Raw genomic sequence first — 19,182 nt, forward strand, 5'->3', positions numbered from 1 at the left:
TACTAGCCTGTAGGCACTTTATGTTTACCAAATTTTCCCTGCTTTTTTTTCTTTTTCTCTCCCTTCCTCACTGCATGTGTGTATGTGTAATGCAGGCTATTCCTCAGGGTGAAGGCAATAATGTATGTGTGCCCGCATGTGTATATATGCTGTGTGAGTCATACCGTGTACATGACTGTGTATGAATATTTTGGTGATGTCTGGGTGCAGCTTCTAAGGCTTCACATTATAGCTCACTAGGAACAGAGCTACATACACAGGTCTCACAAACATAAAAGACACAGTGTAGAATGCTCACCTCCCATTCTCCCATGGCCAGTTGGTTCTTCAGCTGTATGAGCCAGTCTTCCTGCACATTGTCAGCGCAGTGGTGGATGGTAAGGATCACTGGTCTGGTCAGCAGGGCTCCTGGAGGTCCACAGCTCACCACTGGGCTCAGCACTGTCTGGATGTCCTCTACCGGGGGTCTGGAAAAGACAGATAACACTGAGGTGAAATGATTCTTTAGAAAAGAGCAGCAGGAAGGCTGCACTGTTGGCTACCAGTTAGTGTGAGCATCAACTGCGGAAAGTTGTATTGATCTCACTTTTAGTCTGTGCTATTTTGTCATAATGTTCATATATGGAAAACCTTGGCTGGCATAATAGAAGAAGACATGTGGACAGTTACAGTAGAGTAGAATAGACTAGCTCAGAGTAGATGAGAAAATCACAGAACAAAACAGATCAGAGCAGAGCAGCACAAATTCAATTAGAGGATTATTAGTGTAGTCACAGCAGGGCTTCAGATGGGCCTCAGCTGGAGTCAGTAGTTCACAGCTGATGGGCAGAAAATAAATGACTACCGGGCACAGATTCACCTCCGTTTTCCAGCACAAGTATTGGAACCTGTTCTTAAAGCAACAGAATACTTGAGTTTCTTCTACTGAGAATAAATGTGAGATTATACGTAGAGAACTCCATCCATATTTAAGTACAACCACAGCCTTCAACAATACTTAAATTTGAACATACATAATGAAATGACTGGCTGTGTTTTCTTGTGCAATTTATTATCCAGTTATTTTCTTCCCTCGTGTTGCAGGAGATACTGTATGCATTGACTGGAAAAGAGCACAAATTATAACATTGATTTTTTTCTTTTTCAGCCCATCTTGTGGCGAGGGGGGGGGTGTGCTAATCTTTAGCAGTATTATCGATTCAACAGCTGGAGCTCATTATTGACTCATGAAGGGTTCACATGGTAGGCGAAGCTAACAGATAAAAACAGTACGACTCAAAACTGTAAGAGCACCCTTTGACTTCTCTAATGCAAGGGTCAACCCTTAATGAATTTCAGTGTTATTGATTTGTAATGTTATGTATCTTTTATCACACAAATAGAGGAAATACATGTTTTAAGTTGCGCATGCGGGAAACCTGACACCTAAGGGTTAGATCTTAATGAGCTAAGCCACATGCTTCAGGCGTGTCCAATGTTGCTGAGGTAAGTCAATGTAGCTGTGTGATTTTTGCTAGCCAGCTATTGACTGAGATAAATACAGAGGACAATGAAGAGGTTTGACTCCTCGAAATACTGTAGCACACTGCAGGGGGGGTAATTCTTATTGACTGCCATTGATTGAGGAGAAGTTAGAATGGATGCGTGGGGTAGAATATGTGAACCAAATTGTAACAAGTTTCCTAAAACTCAGCTCTTTTTGATGCTTTAAAGAGTTGGTTCACCCAAATTATTAAAGAACATACTGTATTTCCTCCCTTACCCTTTGTGGTATACAGCCATCTGCTAAGTTTTTGAGTTTGCATTTTACAAACTTTGTTGCTGCCATCAATCAATACAATGCATGTAAAAGGAATTTGGTTTGTAGTGCTCACAGCATTAAAAAAATTATATTTAAAAAGAGTCAAAAGCAATGTGGAGTTCGAGAAACAGTGTTCTTGTTACACTGGATGATGCACAAACCTTGCTGAAATATTATTCATTGAAACTATTTTCCTCTGAAGAAATAACCCCTATGAAAACTGTTGATAGTGTACTGAATGGATTATCCAGTGTAAACTGACCACTGAGTTGCTGTTGAATTTCCGCTAACAAAACTGTTTTAACTCCATTGCACTGGGGTGTGTGGCAAAAATCACAGAGACATATACCTGAAAAACTGGGCAAATAAAACCAAAACCATCTGCATTGCTCTAAGTCAGAAAATGTTTGGTTCTACAGACATATTTTAAATTTACCGCTTGCAGTTGCCATGAATGGTTTAGCTGTGCTAGTGGGGAAAAGAGAGAGGACAGACATACAGAAAAACAGGACGTCTCCAAAATAAACTAGTGACTGAAGGGACTTCATTTCCTTGACAGTGAGAAGCAAGGCAGAGCAAATCATCAGGATACATATTGATTCTGTTAAATCTGTCTCTTTTTCTCTCTCAAATAACAATGGGTACAAAAGTTTATATTTTGATATCCCTTGCCATTTGCATGTTCATGCAGACGTGTTCATTTGCATGTGCCTTGAACAGATGCCAGGTTTTTGCCATACGCTATTGTTACCCCTAAATTTCAAGGAGTACCAAAAATTTCACCAAATCTGCGTCAAAGAAACTTTCCCACAACACATTGAATATAAAAAATCTTCTCCCATTTTTTTTCCCATGTCCTACAAGACAGCTTTACCTCAATCACACACAGGGTTTGGGAGTAAAGGATTATAGTACATGTAACAGGATTTCAATAATCCCAAAAATAGGCACTAATCTGTTAGTTACTGTGGAAACAGGAATCTCTGTGCATATGCTTTCAAAAACTAAGTGTTTGTTTTTTGGATCCACAACATGAAGTGAAAACAAATCTGCTCGTCGCACTGCCGTCAACCTAGGTTTCACACATCTTAATATACTGTAACTGTGTTATGAGCTTTATGTTCAGATAATAGCACTGATTCTCAAATTTGGGAAACACTAGTTAAGTATATAGATTCTGTGGATTAATGTACAGATTATCATGTTAAGTACGTAATAATTAATGTATAGAATATTCCCTTACAATCTCCTTAATTTAGGAATTTTAATTCTGGCATCAATATGGGATTTCTGCGGCAATAACTTACCTCTACTGCACGAATACCCAAAAGAAGGTGTGCATGGATAAACTTTACACTATAAATAATAATGATTCATCCCCTTTCTGTGCATCCTAAACCCATGTCACACTGTGAAAGCCTCCCCATGCAACTGTACAAACAGGTCTGAGAAGCTGCTGCCCAGGAGAAAGAGAGAGAAGAAGAGACAAAGGAAAACAAAGAAATAAAAAAACAATAAAAAAAACAAAGGGAGATGTGGAGAAAAATGGGGACAGCAGGGAACAATAGAGAAAAAAAAAACTCCACAGGGAAGAAGACTCTGGGAAATAGAGAGACGAAACTTACCTCAAGCTCTCCTTCCTGTGCACAGTCACATACATCTCATACACCCTACCCTGAGGAACAGCACCCGCTGGAACCAACAAACTCACACCTGCAGGAGGGAGGACAGGGGAAGCAAGATGGATGGAGGCAGAAATGATGAGCCTCATCACTAGATTTATTAATTTCACCATGCACAACTGAATTACTGAATGTGAAACCTATTATCACTTTATCATTATGATTAAATATTGAATAATCATTTTTAAAGGCATCCAGTGTCTACTGCTTTTAAATCCTTAAGTGTTTTTCTTTAAATGTAGGTAGCTAGAGAAGATCTCAAGGCTATTTTGTATAGTATGTTGACTGTGCAGTTGTCAAGAGACACTCTTACTTTACACTTACTTTATGTGGTCAGTTTTTAGTAAAGAAAATGGATTTGACCTTGCTTTAATCAATAATAATTCTTTTTTAGACAATATTAACTTTTATGTAATTATTACTTTTATCAGCAGTTAATGTAATGTAATGTATAATTATTTGTTAGTTTAATAAACAAAGACCCAGAAAATGTTCTTGGATTAGAAACCCTATATTGACAAAGCTTTAAGAGATAACCCTGGACACTGCATTATTACTTAACATCAACCAGATTTATGTTTAGCTGCTCATTTTACCAGAGTTCGGTACGATGAGGTGTCCTCCCTGGTTGTTGAAGGATCCGTGAGCTGTACAGGAAGGGTCTCGTGTTCGGGCTAAGCTCTGGTTGCGGAGGTTCATGGTGTCACTGTTATCCAACAGAGACTGAGTTACCTAGGAATCAAAATACAGCAGTGAGGGTGATAATAAGAAAGAAAAAGAATCACAGGGTATAGCCTAAGACATCCTGAAACTGACTGAACTGGAAATGTTGCTGATCAGCAGAGACTGGACCAACTGGATGTGTGAAGGTGTTGAAACTACATATTGATGAATCGATGTCTGGTTTGGCTGAGCAATACTGTTACATGCAGAGATGCATTCACCTCAGAAATCTGTCTTTTTTTTAACAATAATTTTATTGTACCTCCATGACATAAGAAGAATATGATGCAGGATGCGTGACACTTGTGGCAAACAATCTGAAAAATCTTTGGGACTCTAGTATAAAGTTACAGTAATGGTCCAGGAAAGATTAAACAGTATTTTTCTTTTGAAAGGTTAGTGAGAATGACCTCTCCACCTCTCTTTTTGGTAGCATGAAAACCGGTTAACAGTTTTAAAGGCTGATTAGGGCAAGCATTGAAAGGGGAATGTGTTAATGCTCCCCATTCCACTTGAATTTTACTGATTCCATCAAGATACTTTAATTTTTCTGAATATTTTCTTGGTAACTCTTAGCTAAAATACTGGGAAGATCTGCATCTGCCTAGGAGTGCTGCCATAAGGCTGAGCTGGCAGTCTGTAAGAAGAGGATGGATTTACAATAAACCTATGAAACCACCTTAGGGTAAGTGGTAAAATATGACCTGCTTTGCATTTCTTCATTGAAATGTCCACCCTGAGATGTTAAATAAGGACTTAACATTCAGTAGTTTAATCCTAGATCACAAAAAACCTGACAAGAATTTGCTTCAATGTGTTAAGGACAGACACCACATTAAAAACAAAAATGCAAAAAATATTACGTTACTGAGGCAAGGTCAGTCACTAGACACAGCAGCAGTTCAAAAAGGGCACTATTAAAAAACACCCATAATAACAGATAGAACCATCAGAAAGGTGCCATTGATCCATAGAGCTCAAAGATTGAGAGTTCAACTCTCGTACTGCCGCAGGACAGTTGCTGTGATGAAACTGAACGGTTTCATCTGTATTTGTGACAACTGACTCTGGTATGCATGCCATGTAGATGACTGAGCAGAATACTTCACAGAAGAAGTGGATGAAAGACACTGGCATTAGTGTTAGGGATACAATAGTTACACTACCTTCGGAGACAGTTTGGATGTGAAGTCCCCTCCGAGGTCATCCTGTGGGGTGACCAGTCCAGAGGAGTTGTACACTTTGATCTTCAAGTTGGGGAGAGGGTCCAAGAGAGGAGAGTTGGTCATTGGGATTTTATCAGACACATCGTGGAGGGCATACACTGGTCCACGGTACATGGCAGCTGCATTTGTCAAGTCCGGAGGAGCTGTCAGTAGATCAGCTAAAGGGATAAAGGGAAAGAGAAAGAGAAGGAATAAATGAAGGGAAGATAAATCACTTAGTGAAAATACGATATGAAAAAAACAGTTTTTTTATATGAATGCACAAGTCTTCAGCTAAAAGCGGATGTGGTCAGAGAAAACGGTTTCTGAAACAGAGAGTGAAAATGAAGGCTAAAGCTAAATACTTTATATCCTCAACAGTATAAAATGCATGGCTGCAGTATGGGACAGATGTGTAGAACTTGTAGCAAGATCAGTGAGCAGGAATAAGGGGAGTAAGATGAGGGCAGGCAAGGCTGCTGATAAGGTATCAGTGTCTGGTATGATACATTGCTGTACAGAGGGGCATGACCTGGATCAAGGACTAGTCATGGATCCTGCACAGAGAGAGAGAGAAGGAGAGGGAGAAAAGAGACAGCAAGAGAAAGAAAGACGGAAAGTGTGTGCGGATTTTGTCAGTAGATAAAACCAGTCTCAAGCTAGTCAAAATTTACACTTTTTGTTTTATTATCACAAGCTTGAAGTGAATTAGATGATGTAACTTTTGCTGAAAAGCCGCCACTGTCCATGTGATCTAATATATCATTTTTGAACACTGAATGAAATCATCAAAAGTCTTCATTGGTGGGTCAGATGTGAATTGAGGGTACTGAGTGGATTCTTCCAGTTACAGATGTTTTACATGCTGCTCTTTCTCGAGTTGTCATGGCTGATGTATGCTAATGGTAGTTATCTTGACACTTTTCATGTATTGCAAGCAAATACTCAAGTGTCCAACTTATACGCACTAATACAAGCACCGGCATAAATAAAAACACAACTCCAATGTAAAACATGGGCACTAAAAAAAGCACTCATAAAAATGTGTGTCTTGTATATTGATAACATGCACACTGTACCCTTCTCGCTCATACACACACACAGCACAAACACGTTACATACAGTACATGGGGATTACATAATATCAGTGGGGATAGATCAGCAAGTGTTTCTGAGATTCCCTTCTGTGCTCATCATGGAAAGGTTAGAGTAAGCCGGGGGGCAACTGCAGGAATATGGTGATTGCTAATCAGTACAGTATGGTAATCCATGTGCATGCCATATGCTACATTCAGGTTCTGTTTACAGTATGTTTAGTTATGAAATGCAGCTACCTCCTTCTACCTTTCGCAATCACTGTATTCTTTTGACACTCCTGACCTTGCTGAATTAAACACTGTAGTGGGTTTAATGAGTTCTTCCTTGGAATAAATATTGATCTTCTGCAGGAAATTCTCAATAACACACACACATTTTTGTAGTCAAATAGCTAAAAACCTTTTCCAGTGCAATTATTGGAAATTCTTTAATGACAATAAATTGAACTCAGTTTGTTCTATCTGCCAGAATGTTAGCCTCACTTCCTTCTAGTTAATTGGAAAGTGGTACTAATTGTAATAATAATACATCTGGCATTATTAACAAACAGCAAATAGTACATGGGGATTTACTTTACCAAGGTGAATCAAGTGAATGTGCTCCAAGCGACCCTATAAAAGCCATTTTGCCACAACCCTTTTTCAGTTTAAAGTAACTTACCTAAAGGACGGAAGAACAACAAAGGGTGCTTGAACACAAACAGCATTCTCTCATCAGAAAATCCAACAAACATTCAAGATTTAATTGGGCCTAGGATCACGGGAGGCCAGTTACCTACAGAGAACAAATCCAGTTTTGTTCATACCAGTCTCTACTTTTTTCTTTTCTTTTATTTTTTGTCATAGAGCCTAGAATCCTGTTGTTCCCTCCAAGAGCCATCCATTCTAATTTGAAAATCCCTCATTATCACCCCCCATCCCCACTAAATGCACACACGCACACACACACACACACACACACACACACACACACACACACACACACACACACACACACACACACACACACACACACACACACACACACACACACACACACACACACACACACACACATCTGTCACCTATCACTCTCTTCCTCTCTCTATCACCAGGCTGTTTACCCTTAAAGCCAGCGGGTATTGCTGCCAAATCATCCCTGCTGAAATTTAATTAACAACTAATGGAAAGCCACGGACAGAGAGAGAGAGAGGGAGGGAGAGAGAGAGTCAGAAAGTAAGAGAGAGAGATTGCAGGGACATAATTCTTCATTAATAGTAATCGGAGATGGTCCCTCAACACAGAGTGACAAGCATCCTAATGCTTTGCTGATAAAAATCATCCCATCTCCACACAAAGCCATTCACCCATGTACACACACACACACACACCCACCCACACGGACACAAACATGCACACATACACACAATTACTTGAGCTTGCCGTTTAACAATTTGCGTCGCATCCTCTTTGACCTCACGCTTTATTAACTGTATACCATGATTTGAATTATAATCATCCACCCTCAACTGACCACATAAACACACACCCTGAATTATTTACGTATCCTGTTAAAGGTGTTTCAAGGTGTACTGAGATGTAATTTGCAGATCTCACCCGACTAGAGTAACACAAAATCTGTGTGTACATGTAAACCCTTGCTAAAATGCCATTTCTAGTTGACCAAATGGTGACTATCAAGTACTGTTAAGTATTTTGAGTATTAGTATGAGCATTTTTATTTTAAGCCATGTAAATTACATTATTTAATTCAAATTTTTGGGAGTGGATGAGTCAATATCAGTTTGCAATTGTGCCTATTGCCTACATGGGTGGTAGGCCTACATTCTCTACCTCATTTTTGAGCATGTTTGCCAGGTTTAATACATTTTTTAGATTTTAAGCCAAGTGGTTTTTGTCACCTATTTGACAAATAAAAATTCATACGCTCATGGCATCTGTGGACTGATACATGATTCATTCCAATTCCCTGCCCATTCCTGGCATTTCCCGTAAGCTAACAAATGCATGGGTGTACAAGTGTGTTGTCTTGTTGTCTTATCCATTTCCAAGACAGAGAGGAAGAAATTACAATACAGACAGCAGAGTTTGAAACATGGCTCCACTTAAACAGGAAGACAGACAGGGAAGGAGTGTCCGTTGCAGTAGGAGTCACTTTGACGGGAGAGATGGAGACATAGTTAGAGGAAGACAGAGACACGGAGACGGAGATGAAGAGAGGAGGTTGCTGATAAACAGGAAATGTAATTGACCTTAGTGTGCAGATGGGAAGGTAGAGAAAGAAAGAGTGAGAAAGAGAAGGAGACTGACAGAGAAAGACTTCTTGATGAAAGACAGTGGTCTCTGGTAGTGACATAGATTAATCCAAAGCAGCAAAGACTGATTGCCAGAGGCTGACGAAATAAACAACAGGATGCTAGCATCCCAGCCCCAAAGTGGACAGAGCAGGTACAGTTATTTCCATAGAAGGATAGTCACATCTGTTGATCTTTATCCACCTATCAACCTATGTATCTGTCTATCTTTCCTTCCATCCACATACAGTAATTAAATAAACTATCGATCTGTCATTGTGCACATTGTGTACTGCCGAGATTGAAGAGAAACATAAAATCTGTTTTCCTCTCTTTGAGAGAGTGTAAGAAAGCGCCTACATCCCCATCAGTTCTGGAGTTGCTGTCAGACTCATCAGACTGAATCATTTCAGCTCCCGAATGCCAAACCCCCACTCCTACGATAAAACACCATTTAAAAGGAGGAAGAGTGCAAGCAAGAAAAATCAAGTCATTTACATGAACTGTACTTTCTTTAATGTTTCTTTATTGGACGTTACATTTACCATTTGAAGAGTAACTTAACACAGCCTGAAAATCCTCCAGTGGTTTAGTTTCGCCTTGCTGCACAAATGTACACATTTATTCCAGGAAACCATGACATCACTTGGGGGTTGTAACAGGTGCAACATGCTTGAAACTTTCAACCACAGATGGCAGTGAAACCCTGCTTTTTTTTATCCTGATGTTACGTTAGTCTTTAAACTACATATCAGTGTTTCTACCTGAGTAGGATATTTTAGTATTCTCCCAGGATCAAATGTCATTTTTGTAACATTCCTTACCTGATCTGGCTGTTTTGATATTAACAGACTGGAAGCCTCCATTTAGGGCTGAGGTGTCGATGATGACTGAGTCAAAGTCACGGTGTGTCTTGCGGTAGACAAAGAGTGCCACAATGACAGAGATGACCAGGCACATAATCACTGCGATGACAATGCCCACGTACAGCGCCACATCGTCTGTACTTGGAGCAGCTAGAGGGGACACGAAGAAGAACGGGGACACAATGTTAGACAGACAGATATTTTTAGAGCCAAGTATGCTACAAAGATCAACTTAAGAAGAAATCTATATCAGAAAGAAATGTGGTGATAAACAGCTACATCAATTATTATTCTTATGGAACAGGAGGGCAGTGGCAGAGGAGTAAAGCAATATTTTTCTATGTAAGACAAAATGAATGGCATCGCAGATTTCAAATTAATGTGATATGGTTCTCTGGCATTCTTAACTTTTGTTTGACAATTTCACTTTTACCTCAGACCACCTATCAGACTCAAAGGACAATCTCTATAGGTTCCATTTCAAATGAAACTTTTAAATTGCCCTCCAGCTTATGTACTGTGATAATTTGTCTAGGCAGAGGTAGAAAGTGGTAGATACGTCTTTCTTAAAAAAAACGGAACAGTACCAACTCTTAAAATTTAATAATGCTGTTAATTATTTTACAAGGGTTCTAACATTCTTTTTCAGTCCGACTGACACTTTAGTGGTGTTTCGGTGAGAACAATGCAAATTGTCATTCATGATCCATATTTTATAACAGAGGAAGAAGCTAAGAAAATTTGAACTGATGGGTGATGCGGATGGTAAAAAGTATGAGCTACACTTACAGATGTAGGAGAGAAGAAATGAGGAAAGGATGAGGGGGGACGAGTTAAGAGCAAAGGGGAGGAAAGCTGAAGTAATAGCAGGAAAAGCCAATATGTGGAGCAGAATATAGAAAAGAGGACACACAAACGGATGAGGAATGAATAGAAAAGAACAGACAGGAACAGAGGAGATAGGCAGTTAAGATGAGAGGAGAGTAGAGAGGTAAGGGTAGTGAAAAAAAAAGGGGATAAGAATCTAAAAAAGAAAATAAGGAAGTACGGGAAGATGAGAAGAAACAAGTAGGGCACAATAAATCAGGAGAGGAGAGGAGATGAGGAAAGAAAGAGGAGAAAGGTGATAACAGCAAAGAGGAGGAAAACGGGGGAAAAGAAGCAGAAATGCACATGAACTTCAAAGCAGCAAAACAAACAAGTCTGCATATTTAAAAAGAATGTGCTTGTGAAACTTTTTTGAGTAGTCTCACACTTAAAGCACTCGTATAATCATGTCCTCTGTAGCTAGTAGGAGGGGATTTGTCTGCAGCTATTAAGAAGACGACAGAAAAGTATAGGAATGCTCCTTTTAATCCGCCCTTAGAGTTGAGAGGCAGATAACAGGCTTTTAGCTACAAACAGCCTGAGTCATTTGCTAAAGGATTTGCTGTTGACGCATCAGAACAAGTTCAGAAAGTGTGAACTTGATTATGCATGAAAGAACCCTTTGATGAGGCGCACAAACATTCACGCTCACATATGCCTAAGCATGATACACACATACACACATTCACAGAGGAGAGGTCACTCGTGATGGTGTTAGTTACTCATTTAACACTTGAGGGAGCTATGAACCACCTCTAGTGTCTCTGGGGAGCTAAATGCATGAGGGCAAAGCATGTCCCTCATAATTAAGCCTGAGACCGTGATGAACCAAATGGCTCTGGACACTTTGTCCAAGGAACAGAAAAATTATGACGTTTTAGAAAAACCATAGTGTTGTCAAGCCCTTGCGACATAGTACTCTGTGAAATAACCACTATCTTAACCAATTTCTGAAATTCAAAGACAGTAGGTGTACAATCAGCACAAAAAAGATGAATGTTTATTCACCACAAATATACAGTATATTATAATCAACTATCAATATGGTGTAAATGTGTATTAAGATGATGCATAGTGTGATTTTAAGTCAACATTTATTTCTAAGTAATGTCTTTCTTAACAATGACCAAAATCCTATCCTAACACTAACTAAAGTAGAGCTGAAAAGATTAGTCTAATAATTGATTAGTCACTCGTCTATTTTGAAGATTGCTAAGAATTTTAGCTATTTTCGCAAGCAAAAAATTGCCATATATTTGCTGGTTCCAGCTTCTCAAATGTTAGTATATAAGACGAAACACGAAGAAACACAATGAAATGGTGGGAGTTGGGTGTTGGACTGTTGGTCAGACAAAGCAAGACAGATGCATATGTCACTTTTGGCACCAGGAAAATGTCATAGGTATTTTTCACTTTTTCTCTGACATCTTACAGACCAGACAATAATCTGGCAGATGAATCAATAATAAAAATAGTCATTGGCTCCAGCCCTAAACTAAAGATTTGTAATGTTTTAACCTCCACCAAATTTGTCTAAAGTTGATCTCTACAGTAGTTTGAATATGCGAAAATGTCATGCCTAGTGTGTCACATAAACCGAATTTTGGCAGAGGAAATGACATCTTCATACAAAATATGTTTACAACCCCTGATCTGCGTTTCAGAGTTTGTGCTCTTCTCAAAAAGACTTACGATTCTATCCGGGTTTGTGACAGCTGCTTAAATTGCTGCCAATTATCTCTTTATCACATTTAACTAAAACTTCATCTATGTTCAACACCTGTACATCTTCAAAGTTTAACCCCTACTGGTTTTGTCATATGCTGTTGCAGATTTTCTTTTGATGCTGTTAAAAAGGTTTCCGTAAATACGCTAATGCCCCAACTACACTGCTGCACAAAGTTGCCCTGTTATCAAGGTCCTTGCACTTGCCAAGGGGGAATAGAATTGGATAATCCTCTTAAGTAGAAACTCCCTGATCTTAATTATGATCATCATCCTCATCCTCATCTATGAAGGGAATGTTTATCTTGTTTCTACTTTAACTTGAAGGTCTAACTTCAGAAAATGTGGGATAACAGGCAGCCATATAAAATATCACTTCTAAAATTTAGAGACAAGTTAACTGGGCTACAGCCTGCTGTGTTCTCCATGTATGCTTGTGTGTACTGCATGTAACATGGTTTACATTGATCAACACAACATTAAAATCATTTACTGGGTTTAATGTTCTGGCTCAATGGTGTATATTTTGTGTGTGTGTGTATATATATATATATATTCTTCATTTCCTATCAGGTTATATCCCATCTCTCTCAGATCTTTCTCTCCCTCTGTAACTCACACCTCTCTCTCCAACTCCCTCTGTCTCTGTCTCCATCTGTTTGATTTGTAGATGAAGGAAACAACATGTCCCATTAGAGTTTCTACCTGTTTGAGTAACCTACATACAACTCCTAGATACCAAATGTTTCCTTTTTTTCTTTAAATTCTCACCTCTTTTCATTTCAACCCTTTTTTTCATTTTTTGTCCTAGATTCACATTTTTGCTTTCACCTCACAAGTAAACGTCAAAATCTAGACAATGGCAAATTTAGGACATTTATTTAAAAATGTGTTTAAGTAGAAGCAGCAACAATATTTTACATGGTAATTTATCTGTTATTGAAATCGTACTATACAATTAAAGTACTGCAAAGAGCAAAGAACAACCACAATGTTGCACACATAGTTTAACTCATCTGTGGTTGCCAAATTAGTGTTTATGCTACCGAGAATCATATTAAAAATTTTTTTAAGTACAACATTTTGGTGGATTGCTTTCTATCTCTTACCACTCAGTGACAGAGAATTAAGAAAAATGGCAGAGAATTTAGAATTAGGATTAAAAAAACACACTAAGGTACTGTAGCTTTTCTTGAGCACTCAAGTCCTTTCTGTGCTCTGTATGTGTCTTCTTGTTTGGTCTTTCCCTTCATTTTGCTTCCGCATAAAAACCAAAGTGCTGCTTTGGTTGAAAACTGCCAATTCTTTAATTCTGATTTTCTTTTACTGTCTGACAGCCTTGCATAATAGGCTGTTTTTTTCTGACAAGATGGAGGCTGAAAAAGGGACTGAACGTGGGTGTGCACTTGTGACTGAACCCAGATGAATGAATAATGTGTTTGGACCTCCGCGTGTATCTAAGTGTGGCCCGAGGCTGTGCTCTGTGAAGCCAGAATGACAAAATCAGCAGTGATAGAATGAGGAAGGAGCACAGTCTGACTAAGTACTGATAGGTACACACCTATGATCATTTTTATGAGCGCTCATGCAAGCACTGACACTCACAATGAATGCATGGACAGGCATGCACACATAGACAAATCCATATTAACTTTTATCCACAAGTCCACTATCTCCTGTGCTTTTCCTCCCTTGCAGCTGACAAGCAGTTTCATGTCCGAAGCACTCATGTCTGCAAGCCGGGCTAAATTGGAGTTAGATTAAAACATGGGCTTTTCTGTGGACACCCAAGAAAGGAATTGAATAAACCATAAATCACCTGGGAAGAGAGAGACACGCATTCAAACATCCTGTCTGTGATCTTTCAGACAGTACTATCTGACAGCCCTCTATAGGAGGCAGAACGTTCAGTTCTAAAGGTCAGGACACATGCACACCACACCACCACCAATAACATATACACACAGGTGTGAACAAATGCAGGAAAAAAAACACGCGTACATGTAAACATGCATCCTGAAAGAACTAATAGAGGGCAGTGAAAATGATCGTATTGATCTATCAGAGTCCAATTTAGACATTTTGCAGACAGCTGACATGAAGACAGTGGTGTGTATGAGAAACTGCCCTGTGAAGAACATTTTGAGATACAGTTGTGATAGTCTCCTTTTTTCACTTGTCTCTATGTCATTGTCTTTTTGCCTCTTTCCATATAAATGCTTGTTTCTAATCACAGATGTGCTTGCTTGTAGTTTGAATGCTTGTGCATACAACCTCAGTCCACAGTGAAGAAGGAAAAAAAGGATATTTTTTGACAGATTATAATCTAAAAAAATAATCTACATTTTTGAGTGTGGTTTATAGATTTTTGATCGATGATGGTTACAAAAATTGTAATATTTAGCAGGGAGTGTGATGAGTACAAAATTTGCTATTATTTTGATAATGTACCATCTTTCCTTCTTTTCATGGTGAGAATTCATTGCAATTTGCCGTAGTTTTGTATAACAGCATTAACTTACTAGAACAACATTGAATAGTGTGTTTGTGTTGTCCTTACAGTATGTGTGTGATCAATGCCAAATGGTTTTCGGCTGAAAAACCCAAATTATTTTGCCAGTGTTGACTCTGCACCTGCCAAATTCACTTTGTTTAGAGTGTACAATCTAATTGATTGAATGAGTGTGTATACGTACGTGTGTGTGTGTGTTTATGTATGGACTGACTGATACTACATCTCACTGTTTGTCAATAATAATTGGCAATGTAATTGGCACAATTGTATTTATTAAATAACGGTTGGTAAGCCTATGTGTGTGTGTGTTTACAAGTGTATAAAACTTTTAGGCTGTGGAAATTGCAGAAATTGTACACATGCACTCTCTCTTACACACAGTTGATTACACACAAGGACTAGTGGAACAGAAGCTCCGGCTCACCCTCTTTCAGCATGGATTGCTGTCTATTGATTGGCTGAGCTTTTTGTCATTCTCTGAGTCTGTCCAATCTGCCACAGAGAGGATTTAAAGAGGGGGGAAACAAGGATAACTCAGCTTAGCTCGTCTCTATCTTCTCTGTGATCTGCATCCAAAGCAGAGCTGTGGACAATCACTACTTGAAACTCATTCAACTGCCTTTTTGATCTTTCTTGGCACAAACATGCAAACACCCCCCATACTGCACTCCTAGCAGACACATCTGCTCTAAGTAACTGGCAGGGATGAACGGAAGAGAGAGGGAGCAAGAGAGAGAAAGTGAGCAGACATTTGTAAATGTGTCTATGCTTATCTTTTGTAATGGGGATGGAAGGAAAACGTGACGGTTGTTGGTGCCAAGAATTAAAATATAGATGTATTTCTATGACTACAAACAACTCTGTATGTGAAGTCATTAGATCTCATGTATTGTGTAACAACCCTGTAATACAGTGCAATTGTAGCTCTTGAATACAAGCCTCTCAATGCGTCTTGTTTCATCCAACTAAAATAGGACCTTATGATCTCTTTCAGTGTCTGCTGGCCACATATATGAATCACAAAATGCTAGCAATCTCCCTCCCCGCAAATTTATGGCTCAGCTGCGTTCCTCCCACCTCTTTCGTCCCCTCAAGCTAAGCTGATCTGTAACTGATACAAACAGCTGTTTCGCATTCTCAATAAAGAGATACAAAAGCAAACAAATTAGGACACAAAGGCAAAAAAAAGCAGCGATATGTATAACACTGTTTTGTCATTTGATTTTTTGGCTTGATGGTAAGGTTTTCAAGCATCATACCTGAGATATCATGTGACGGCAGTTGGTCAATCATAGCACTGTGCTCACTTATGAAGCCGACGGCAGCGACTACAGTGTGACCATAATGTGACATCTACTGTTTGTGTGAATTAGCCACAGACCGGGTTGTAGTCAAGGTCGGTTTAAGACTGTGAGAACACCACGATCAGTGCCCGCTCATCTTGAAATCAAAAACCACCTCTCCAAAACTTTCCTCCTGTTGATGCGGAGATTGTATTCCCGGACAGAGAATATAGGATAGGATCCATGTTTTAGAAATCTCAGCACATCTACATAATTATTCATTGGTATTGACCAAATACCCAATCAACTCCTGGAAGATATAGTTTGATCATGGTTGTGGAATAGAGCAGTAAAAATCTTCCATATTACAGATATTTAATTTACAACTGTGGATACAGAATCTGATTTTGCAAACAAAGCTATTGGATGTCAACCCAGATATGGAGCAGATATGTTCAGTATATCATTTGTAATCTGATTTAAGGCCTCAACATACTGCAATACAGACAAGGACATGGACAGCAGACATGCCACAGTTCTATTTATACTACACTGGGTGTTTGCATAGGTGGACGGGTTCACACGAGTCCCTTTTGGACGTGCGCAGACGACAAAATTTAAGTCACATGGACACTTGCAGCTATACAGATGTTATTCAGTCACAACATGCAGAACCCAATGTAGCGATAAGTAAGCAAAGTGTCAACATCAAGATAAATATGCTCTCATAAAATGCATTGTTAAGACTAAATCTAAAAAAATAAATAAACGAATGACAGTTATAACTTTAGTCATACTGTGAGAAAACAGGACCAGCATTGATGATTAGCGAGTCTCAAAGCCACTCATGCAACCTCCCAGTGCTCATATTACTGATTGTATTTTTGAATATTAAAACCAGAGTGACAATCTGTTAAATGAGCTATGACTGCTCCTCTCTAGCTCTCTCTGTATATGTATTTGTCTGGGACTAGTCATCTCACAGAACACTCCGGGATGATGAAACTGCTTCAGCAGACCCTAAACGAGAGTCATTAGAACACATAGCAGACGCTCATAGATTGCTTTGAAGATAAACGAGAGCTCTTGCAATGGGGAGAAGTAAGAAAGCACAGTATTAATAAATGGCAGAGCTCCTTTCCATCTTGCACCTCTCGATTTCTGTCTTCCTCACAGTTTGTAGTAAATCTCCCTCATTATGTCACTTTGAGGAACCACTAGTACCAATGACACATGGAAAGAAGGAGGAGGTGGGAAAGAGAGAAAGAGAGCAAGATAGGAAAAAAGGAGGATAGTAAGTACAGCTGAATATATTTTTACACCTTATTATCATTTATCACCCTTTTTATTTCCTATTAAGAAGTTTTTGTACCTTTCAAAGAGGTTCTGCCCTTGCCAGATGATATTGTGCCTTTCTGTAAATTATTTTTCACTTACATAAATGATGCATAACTGATGGACCAATTTGACAAATAAATCATTTGGATGATTCTTCCAAGAGAAAGGACCAAATCAGTAGAACTGATTCAAATTTTCAGTCAGTTCAGTGAACATATTTGGAACATACTTCATTGAGTTCTAAGTAATACATACACATATATGTCTTCATGTATCTCATGTCTTACCAATTGTAAGCGGAATTCTTTTCTTTCTATTTTCCACTGTTGGGAGTAAAAAAAAAAAAAAAAGTAAAATAGCTTGGAAAGTCAACTACACATAACATTATTATAGTTGTGAGGAGTTCACTTGTAGTTTCAAGGATGAAAAAAACCAAACTGCAGATTCTGCTGTTACTGTCTACTACCCAGAGGATGGTAATTGAATTGCGCTGAGACAGCTAGATATATCTAAATTTATAGAAATATTCACCGTAAATAATTTATTATGAGTATAAAGGACTTGCAAACTCTTATTCCCATCAAACAAACAAAGGTGTTAAGGATTAATCTACCACGACTTGCTTTGTCTGAGAGCGCAATGAAAAGCTAGTGAAGCTGCTGTTTGAGAACATTCGTTTGATCAGCACAACAAAAAGATTGGACATCAAGGGAACAGATCATAAGACAAGAGCAAAACTCCCTCGAAATGACATGTAACAATAAAACACAAAGTATGATCTAAAGGTCAATGCGCAAAAAAGAAAGAAAGAAACACTAAGATGATTAAGACAAAAGGAAAATGGATGATGATAAAACATAAAACATCAACTTACATGGGATTCCCAAATCACTCTTTTCTTTGGACTCAGTGGACTTCTGAAACAATGAACCTTGGGACAGGAAAAGAAGGGGATGATGGAATGAATGGAAGAAAGGAGAGGAACAAAGCAAAAATCAAACAAACAAGTCAAATAAATTGGGACAAATGTGACAGGACACAGATGCATTGAAATGCCTTTTTTTCCCCTTTGTGTCTGCTATACTTTGAATTTAATTGTCTTAGTCCACAAATCAATATCAAATGAGGTTTGAAAGAAAAGGAAAAAAAAGCTTGTTAAGTCCCCGAAATGGAAAAACAGTAAGAAAAAATAATATAATTTGTGAAACCCTGATGCCTGCAAGGCAGTTACTGCTATATCACGTTGAATGGTGATACAGCAGTAGTCAGGGCAGACAAGAGGTCTATGACACAGATAAACTGCTGATGTACTGATGTATAATTGAAGTGCTCGTGTATAATTAATAAAGGCAACACAGCAACATGGTGTGCTTAAAAGCTTCTTGCCAGACCAGCTGACTGTAGAAGATGTACCAACTGGGCACCAAAGGGGAAGAAACACTGACGAGGTTAAGTGGGGTGATGTGCAAATATAAACATACAGTACACACGACTGGTGTTGCAGGTGGGGTGGGCTACACTGCTCAGAAGAATTTTAGGGTCTGCTGTAATTTGGTGAATTTACAGCGGACCTGTAGTCATTTGGTTTTATCAGATTTTTTATTCTTGTGTTAAACAACTTAGCAAATGACGGCATTTACATACCAGCATCTAACAAATGTCATACTGATGAATGTCTGAATCAGTGATGATAGTAAGAGCCGCATGCCGAGACAAAGGTTTATCATGCTGTAATTATAACACAATTGTTCAAACAAATATGAAAACATGATGGTAGTAAAATGAA

General features: G+C 38.7%; 1 protein-coding gene across 5 annotated transcripts in view; it reads right to left on the reverse strand.

The window, feature by feature from the left end:
* The window catches only part of LOC120805303 (netrin receptor UNC5C-like), a 357,857-nt gene that overhangs the window by 14,244 nt on the left and 324,431 nt on the right, over nucleotides 1–19,182 (reverse strand). For 4 of the 5 annotated variants that reach the window (XM_040155423.1, XM_040155422.1, XM_040155424.1 and 1 more), the window contains 6 exons: nucleotides 18,271–18,327; nucleotides 9,627–9,818; nucleotides 5,373–5,590; nucleotides 4,080–4,215; nucleotides 3,427–3,514; nucleotides 299–467 (listed from right to left, as the gene is read on the reverse strand). In XM_040155423.1, coding sequence (XP_040011357.1) covers nucleotides 299–467; nucleotides 3,427–3,514; nucleotides 4,080–4,215; nucleotides 5,373–5,590; nucleotides 9,627–9,818; nucleotides 18,271–18,327 — 860 coding nt within the window. The remainder of the gene's footprint in view (nucleotides 1–298; nucleotides 468–3,426; nucleotides 3,515–4,079; nucleotides 4,216–5,372; nucleotides 5,591–9,626; nucleotides 9,819–18,270; nucleotides 18,328–19,182) is intronic. The other variant, XM_040155426.1, reaches the window with a different exon arrangement.

This window comes from Xiphias gladius, chromosome 19 (assembly GCF_016859285.1).
Source record: "Xiphias gladius isolate SHS-SW01 ecotype Sanya breed wild chromosome 19, ASM1685928v1, whole genome shotgun sequence".
Classification (NCBI taxonomy): Eukaryota; Metazoa; Chordata; class Actinopteri; order Istiophoriformes; family Xiphiidae; genus Xiphias; species Xiphias gladius.